We start from the raw sequence: 9,375 nt of genomic DNA on the forward strand, positions 1-9,375 counted from the left end.
TTTATATTATTTTTTTATATATATTATTATTATTATTTTATTATTATTATTATTATTATTATTATTATTATTATTATTATTATTATTATTATATTATTAATTATATATTATTATTAATAATATATAATAATAATAATATAATAATAATAATATATATTATTATTATTATTATTATTATTATTATTATATATTAATTAATATTATTATTGTTGTTGTTATTATTATTATTATTATTATATTATTATTATTATTATTATTATTATTATATTATTATTATATTATTATTATTATTATATTATTATATTATTATTATTATTATTATTATTATTATTATTATTATCATTATTATCATTAATCTCATTATTAATTCGATCTTGAGCATCCGTATAAAACCTGATATAATACCGTTTTGAGACGGCTGGTCACAAAAAAATACAACGGAAAAGCAATGACTTACCTCGACGAGGCACTGACCAACGTCATTGCCGAGAATATCCAGGATGTCTGTCTCAAAACTGGACAGCAGGACCTTGCAGCTGATGGGCACGTCGACCCTTCCTCCAGAAAATACTCTCATTCTTGGATCGCTGACCATATAACAAACATGCTCATCTGTTTTGGATTAAGTGAAAATTTCATTATAAACTGTAACTTTAAAAAATGAATATAACAGCTTAAGAAAAGAATAAAATACCAAGAATGGAACGTTTCGGCCTCAAACCCCTTCTTCAGCCAACAACCAAAGAACAAAAACAAAAAAAACAAACAAACAAACAAACAAAAACAATGAAAACATAAATAGTACATTACTAAAAAAAAACAGATTGTTCTGGATATTTGTCTGTAATGTATTAATGTTTTCATTGTCTTTTTAATTGTTGGCTGAAGAAGGGTTTTGAGTCCATAATGTTCCGTGTTCGGTATTTTGTTCTTTTTTGAAGCTGTTATATTCATTAATGTTTATTCCTTTTTACAGTCCACAGTTTCTAGCAGCTTAGTGAGGCTATGTGGTCTTGTACTATGACACTTTTGGATCGGAAGGTCCTGGGTTCGAGGCTCAATCCCCGCATAGTTGGGTCCTTGGAAAAGGTTTCTTATTCACATTCACTTACCATACTCAGGTGTGAAATGAGTACCTACCTGGTCGTTAACAGCGTTGTCTCTGTCGGAAGAAAATTGAAATATCGCCTAACAGGCGTCGTGTCTCGTTCTACATGTTACGTGTTGCTGTTCGTCAGGGACCCTTTATAAAGTGCTTTGAGCACGGTTAGTGGATTTGCACTATATAAAAGCCCCACGTTTTAGTATCATTATAAACTGCGTGACAAAGCAGGAAAGAGAGAAGAGAGAAAGATTAATAAATAGATAATAAAATATAATTCCCTTTATTAATCCCATACGGGAACCTTTTCTCTAGGGTCTATTCCAAGGGAAGACTGGAATATCCCAGGCGTCAGCAGCAGTGCAGCGCCGCAAATTGAGCTAGGGGGAGGTGACTTGCTCAAGGTCACACAGCGCAGCCGGGGGGAGGGGGGGGGGGGGGGGGGAGAGAAACATGTTAGGCGATATTACAAAATTCTATTCAGAGAGAGAGAGAGAGAGAGAGAGAGAGAGAGAGAGAGAGAGAGAGAGAGAGAGAGAGAGAGAGAGAGAGAGAGAGAGAGAGAGAGACGACGACGATTTTAATTCCCAGGTACTCATTTTACATCAGAGTAAGGTGAAAAGAATGTGAGTATAGAGCCTTTTTCTAAGGACTTAACTATACGTCGCCTATGTCGAAGGCGAGTGTCATACAACAAGACCACATATTATACTTCAAAGTTACGATTTCTAGAAATATGATATTTATATTTGAGTCACTTGATAAAAAAAAAAAAATTAGTCCTTCAGAACCATTAGGCCCATGGAGTATATCCCGGTTTCTATAGCGTGCTAGCCTTTGGATAGGACGCTAGTCTATCGCAGAGTACTTTCCGCCAAATCTAACAGACTCAGTTACCCATTCACTGCTGGAGGGACAGGGGGAGCGGGTCAGAGAAAATATCGACTGTACCCGGGATCGATCATGGTCCCTTTGCGTGCGAAGCGATTGCTCTACAAACTGAGCTTTCGGGACCCCAGAGTCACTTGATAAATAATATTACTTCTCCTCAATCAATCATGAGGGTGTTTATAGAGCTCAGTTGATAGTGCTTTACACGCAAAGAGTCCGAGATCGATCCCGATTGTTGTCGATATTTTTTATGTGCGGTGATTGGGTAGCTGGGTCTATTAGATCTGACAGAAAGTACTTTGTCTTATCCAAAGGGTAGCAAGCAATTATCATTATCCATTTTACTCATTAAAGACCAGTATAAACTTCGGCTCAATAGTCTCCTCCATGATGATCATGATGACGATGACGATGACGATGGCGATGATGATGATGATGATATAATGATAAACATAATGACGATGTAGACAACGACGACAACATACCTCTCGTGGCACACACCACCGTTCCATCCCCCTTGCAATATGGGGGATCCCGACAGCGACACCTGCCTTTAATACAATCGACGTGCTCGTCATCCAAACACACTGTGTTACCACATAGTGGACCGTCCTCTGGTTTATTGAAAACAAGAGAAAAAAAAATGAATTAATAGATAGATACATGAAATAAAGAAACAAATAACTAAAAAAGATAAATAAATAAATGAATAAATATATTTAAATTAGTGATGATAATAATAATAATAATGGGGGCGAAGTGGCCGAGTGGTTAAGGCATTGCACTGTGGCCCCGAAGGTCCCGGGTTCGTGCCCAGCTTCAGGCACTTTGGGTTTTTTTCCCTGAGCAAGATTAGTAACCCCAAATTTGTTCACTTGGACAACATGGGTGATTCCTGTTGACATCAGCCATCTTGTTTGATGAAATATCTATATTCCTTCACGGAATGCCGAGGCGACGATATCTTATGGTGTCGTGGCGGAAGGGCATAATAAATAATAATAATAATAATAATAATAATAATAATAATAATAATAATAATAATAATAATAATAATAATAATAATAATAATAATAATAATAATAATAATAATTCTTCTTCTTCTTCTTCTTCTTCTTCTTCTTCTTCTTCTTCTTCTTCTTCTTCTTCTCCTCCTCCTCCTCGTCCTCCTCGTCCTCCTCATTCTTCTTCTTCTACTTCTTCTTCTTCTTCTTCTTCTTCTTCTTCTTCTTCTTCTTCTTCTTCTTCTTCTTCTTCTTCTTCTTCTTCTTCTTCTTCTTCTTCTTCTACGCAGCCAACGCCATTGTGTTGGTGACAAGACCTCCGTTTTACTGAATGCGGTCGTTACTTTTCATACTTGTTCAACTGCTATTGTCCATACCAATATTTCGTCTGGTAACGCGTTCCGGTCCCTTTCGGTTTTGTTTTTTTTTTTGTTTTTTTTTTGGATAAAAGCATTCATTTTGTCTATGCCTTATTCTATTGCTATGTCTCATAATGGACGGTGCCCCCGTTTTGAGCCGAAATAAGTCCCGGATAAATAGATTTTCTGACTTCGGACAGAGATGCACATACGAGATAGTGAAGTCGGTTTGGACAAATTCAATCCCTCGAGTAGGCGGGGACATTGACTCCTCGAAACTGGGGGAGAAGTTGCCAGGCCTTTTCCACCAGCAAGAGGAGACATTGGGTGGCAGCCAATCGGCTTCGGTCGAGATCCTGCTTAACAGCACGCTCATTGCATCAGTGGGGACGTACCACCTGTCCAACATGTAGCCGTTGTGGTAACGAGCCCGAAACCGCAGTCATCTAGTTGAACGGTTTTTTGTGACTAGACTTCCGGGTGTGTTTGCGACGGTGCACGAGTGCGGTACTGAATTTGCTGATTGAGTCCATTCGTCATAAAATAGTAGTGTGAGCACCATTAGAAGCTCCTGCCACCTGGATTGACCATCATATCATAGTAATGTTAGACCATTAGAAGCTGCTGCTTCTGCCTCCTAGATAGAACATCACAAAAATTTGGTAGTGTGAGACAAAACCAATGAAAGATGATGCCGAAGTTAATACTCTAGCACACACACACAAAAAAATCTTACCGCCAACCCTACAAGTGACATTGGCGTCAGGCTGGTCTTCGTCCCAACAAGGTGGCCTTGGCCATCCGTGATCCTTGGAGGTAACTGGTCTGATCATCGCAAGAGCTGCGACGGTCGCCACGAGATATGTGTAGAACTCACATTTAAAGGACGCCATCGTCAATGACACAGCTGTGGAAATTCCCGAAACGTCAGAGTTTTCAATGAACGTGTAAATAACAATGTGAAATTGAATGCAAGCTTCAATTTAATTTCAAAAACAGATCAAATGAACGTTTCGGGTTTCCCCTTTATCAACACAACGCCACTACCACATTATCTCATTCATCTGTAGTGATTCATTCATCCTGTTTTGTTGATAAAGGGGATTTGATCTGTTTTTGTAATTCAATTGAAGCTTGCATTCAATTTCACATTGTTATTTATCTCTCCGAGCTTCGAGCAGCAACATTTACATCGATGCATGTGTAAGAAACCTAGACAAAACTTGAGCTTTTATATAGAGCAATATCCACTTAATGTGCTGAATATTTTCCGCCAGATCTAACAGACCCAACTACCCAATCACTGTTGGGTGGGCAGAGGTCAGGAAAAAAATCCCGACTGCACCCGGGATCTTTGCGTATGAAACGAGTGCTCTACCAACTGGGCTATCGACAGAGCATATATGTAGGAAATGACATGACGTCTTAAGATGCTATTACTGTTTTCTTCCGGCACAGACAACGCCTGAATGCGGAGAGAGAATGTGAGTAAAGAGCATTGCCCAAAGCTTTTACTTTGTACAGCCAAGAGTGGGACTTAAACCAAGGACTTACTGGTTTGAAGGTAAGTGTCATTAGCAATATCCAAAAAAAAAAAAAAGCACACAATAAGAAAGTGAGTCAATTAGGGACAATCTAAGGAATATGCTAGTCGGAAGTGATTTGGGTATTTAAATTGGCCAGATATTTTTATTAATTTTTTTTGTTTTGTTACAATTAAAACCGCAAAACAATGGTTTCATTATAATGTCCATTTTTATGTCAAAATGTGGTGTTATGCATTGTCAAGAAGTTGCCATGGATACGAACAAGAAAGTACGAAGATGCCTATATCAAATCAAACACCATATCTTGGAAAAAATGATATTATAGAGAAAGGTAAAGTGCCAGACAAAAAAAAAAACAAAAACGAAAAAAAAAAAACCAACAAAAAACAAGCATTTATAAAGTGCAAATGGTGCTCATAGCGCTTTATAGGGTGTCCCCGGTAGAACTTGTTGGGAATTGCGTTATAAGGGTATCTAGAGTATCAAAGCCGAAGTCACTAGAATAACTCTGACCTCCGGATTTAAAGGCGAGTGTTAGGCTTACCGATAATCATAATTTATTTAATGATCTGAGTTACGAACGCAGATTATGGCCATTTTTATCATTGATAATTGAAAACATATTTTTGAGTTGATTTGAGAAAGCAGAAAGAAAAAAAAAAGCTAAACAACAACAACAACAACAACAACAACAACAACAACAACAACAACAACAACAAAAAACAACACACAAAAAAACCCCCCCAAAAAAAACAAAAAAAAACAAAACAACTATAGTGCTTGCTTTCATTTTTTTTTTTACAAAGAACATTCTAGCCTACTTGTAATTATTTTTGAATCTGATAATATACGATTCTGACACTGTTGCTTTTAGGAATTCCGGACGTATTCCCAACCGCTGAACGAGCTTGCGAGTGCGCGTTAGGAACAAAGTTCGATTTCCAAAACGCAATAGTGTAAGAAATCTTTTATTCTACCCCTCAATAGATTACGATTTCGTCATCTCTGAGTAAAAGACATTTTCAAAGATATTTAAATGATACAGCTTTTTTCAAAAATCAAATGTTAGTAAAATTTAATGTTTGATAATCTGACGTCACAAATTATTATAATAAACTTGATATTACGCGTTACTATTTAGGGAGAGGGGTGGAATTATACAAATTAAAGTGTGGTCTCTTTGTTGTCGTGGGAATTATGCTCAAACAAACGCAATAAAAGAAACCCCCCCCCCCCCCCCTAAAAAAAACAACAAGAGCAACAACAAAAGAACCCAATTATAATAACTATGATCAAAATGCTGATAATCTGCTTGATTAATCAAAACACATACTTTGTAAAATCCAAAATACTTATCGGACTAGCAAAACTAATTGTTTACAAACAATGGAAAGAAAGAAGTTGACGTCAATTTGCTCTTTGCTATTGGTTTTAGACCACAAGTTAGGTGATTACTTCTTACAAGATTCTCTCTGACTATACACGTTTAATGTTGAACATGTATTTAACTGATATCATACCATAGACGCTAAAACACGCAAGGTTCACTTAGTTGAGCAATCATTCCCATTGCTTACTAAAAGAATAACCGTTCGGACTGTCCGGATCTAGTGAAGGGGCGTGGTTATGTTCCCTTTCATTACGATTAATCAAATGATTGGTGGAACTTCAATGACTTGGAAGTAAGTGAGTCGGCTTTATGCTTGTAACAGGTCAATTTGATTTGTGTGACTTCGACATAATTGTCCTGCGAACGACTTGTGATCTGTACGCCTCAGGTTCGAGTCCGGATGTGGGCGATATCAAGTAGAGTTCTTGTAAATTTCTCTTTATTCACATTTTTCGTTGAACTCAGGAGTAGAACGATTGCTTGGCCTGTAATAGCGTTGTCTCTATCGAGCAAATATTATAGGGAATTTGTTGTGTTTTTTATTTAATCCATTAGTTAAACCATAGAGGTATTTCAAAAAAATATTTTGGAATCAAACATTTAGCTACCCGAAGGCGATGACTGTAATAGAGTTGAAATAGAATAAATAAAATAGCCGTGAAAAACAGCAATTTCTATATAATGAGAATGATTTTTCATAATTGCAATCGTTAATCCAAACATTACGAAAAGACGCGAACATTTATATAGTAGACGGCTATGTGGTCTAGTGGTATGACACTCGCTTTCGGATCGGAAGGCATAGTTGAGTCCTTGGGAAAGGCTCTGTACTCACAACCTCTAACCGTGCTCAGGTATAAAATGAGTATCTGGTCGTTAACAATGTTGTCTCTGTCCGCAAAAATTGTAATCTATCCTAACAGACTTCATGTATCGTCCTACATGTTAAGTATTGCTGTTGGCTTGGAACCCTTTGCAAAGCGCTATGAGCAGCTTTAGTGGATATTGCGCTTTATAAATGCTCTAGGTCTAGTTTTATTTTATTCTATTTTTTTTTGGTGTGTTTCTAGAGAAATGTTCACTAAACAACCGTTCTGTAGAAATACATGTATTTTAAATTTTGACTAGAAAACACGTTCTTTAATTATCTATTGATTAAAATGACCCTCATCTTGTCAAGAACTCTTAAACATGGGACTTCGAAGTCCTGTAGTCCCAGGGTGCAGAGTATTTTTATGAAGATGATGATCATGTTAATCGATCGCTGAAGTCCCAGGTTTGAGAGGTTGTTTTTTTTTTTGCAACAAACTTGACGATTGTAACTCTCTCTTTTTAAACAGCACCAGCAAGAGGATACTCAGGCTGCAAAGAATTCAAAACAATGCAGCAAAATTAGTTCTTAAACGTATCAAAAAACATCATGCGTCACCACTGGTAAAAGAACTTCATTGATTCCAGATACAGAATTCCGGTGTTGTGCTTTCAATGTTTTAACTCATGACAACCACCTTATATTTACGAGAAACTGAAGCTCTATACTCCAGCCAGATCCCTTCGGATGGAAAAGTGCTGGCTACTCTAGAAAAGAGCTTTTACGTGTCATGTGGAGGACGGTCTTTTTCTAGAAACGTCCCAACCTTCTGGAGCAAACTTCCAAAAGAATTAAGGCATTGTTCATTGGAAGAAATTAAAAAAAAAACATGTTAACGGGTTGATGCACATGAAAAGCAATCTGAGCAGTCCCTCGTGATGTGGTTGGTAGAGCGCTCAACAAATACAATGAACTGTTATGCCTTTGTTCTTCAGGGTGTAGCTTGGCTCAGCGGTACGGTCGTTGCTTCTTACCCGAAAGGTACCGAGTTCTATCACCCGCCGCTGCGCTGTGATGTCTTGAGCAAGTCGCCTCGGCTTAGCTCAATTTGCGGGGCTGCATTGCGGCTGAAGCCTGGGTTATTCCTGTCTTCCCTTGGAAATCTATTCCAAGAGAGACAAATTTCCCCTGTAAGATGAATAAAGGATTTTTAAAAAAATTTTCTTTTTCAAAGCTTCTTTATTCATTTTGCTTCATCCTAAAAGAACAGTGTTGAAACGGCTATAAAACTAAATGTTCAAGCTCCAATGAGAAGGTAGTCTCCATACTTACATTTACACAGTTCTGCGTCCGACAACCTCCTCCTTAAACGAAAGCTTTAACTAAATGGTTTCATCAAAACTATTTTTCTGAAATAGCTCAGATTTTTATTGCCCCGATGAGACGTTTACGTTTAACGACCGGGCATCGACCAGCTTAGGGCAACATCAACGTTTACCCTCCCAAAACCTGGAGACTTTAATGTTGTGATGTCGTTGTGTCCTGATCAATACGGGCAAAATGAACTAAAGACGAAAACTGGTCGAATGTCGTAAATGACACTTGATGGTGTCACTCATTTGATTTTACTAACCCTCCATTTTATTTCGATGGCATTTTGATAGCGTGTGTCACCTAAAGGTGTTTTAGTCGGATTTTCATTCTTTTCCAAATTCCGTTTCAGAATTACTAACAAAATTTTGTTATCTACTTACACTACCACATTATCTCATTTGTCTGTAGTCTTTCATTCATCCTGTTTTGATGATAAAGGGGAAACCCGAAACATCAATTTTATCCGTTTCCGTATATTAAATTGAAGCATTCAGTTTCAGTTTTTTAGTTTTAGAATTGTAAAGCAAACTGCAGCGTTTCTTGACCTTCCACTGTAGCAACAGAACGCATAAAATTACACAGATACAGATAAATAGTATAATGTCACAATGATTAAGATAATCTGGAATATTTTTTTAAATATAAGGAACGAAATTGACGTCACTCAGCTTTATTACATTATTTTTAGACATTCTATTAGTGACAAATCTCAACACCAGACTATAAACGTTAAAGAATATACACGGTTGTGTGTGTTGGTACGTTTAATTTGGTTGGCGGATGTTGCGAATATTTTACCTAAACGCAAAGCATCAATGAATGGTGGATTAAACTCATAATCTGGGCCATGGAGAGGGCGGGGGGGGGGGGGGGGGGCGATTATTTCGGCTGATTAGC

General features: G+C 37.3%; 1 protein-coding gene across 1 annotated transcript in view; it reads right to left on the reverse strand.

Moving 5' to 3' along the window:
• LOC144971752 (uncharacterized) overlaps positions 1-8,506 on the reverse strand; it is a 37,980-nt gene extending 29,474 nt beyond the window's left edge. Inside the window, exons 1-4 of the mRNA XM_078912824.1 lie at positions 8,437-8,506; positions 4,093-4,263; positions 2,479-2,607; positions 458-612 (exon numbers count right to left, since the gene is read on the reverse strand). Of these exons, the coding sequence (XP_078768950.1) occupies positions 458-612; positions 2,479-2,607; positions 4,093-4,249 (441 nt within the window). The 5' untranslated portion in view covers positions 4,250-4,263; positions 8,437-8,506. The remainder of the gene's footprint in view (positions 1-457; positions 613-2,478; positions 2,608-4,092; positions 4,264-8,436) is intronic.
• Between the last annotated feature and the right edge of the window lie 869 nt (positions 8,507-9,375).

Source organism: Berghia stephanieae, chromosome 4 (assembly GCF_034508935.2).
Source record: "Berghia stephanieae isolate SIO BIC M18660-M18661 chromosome 4, UCSD_Bste_1.3, whole genome shotgun sequence".
Taxonomy (NCBI): domain Eukaryota; kingdom Metazoa; phylum Mollusca; class Gastropoda; order Nudibranchia; family Aeolidiidae; genus Berghia; species Berghia stephanieae.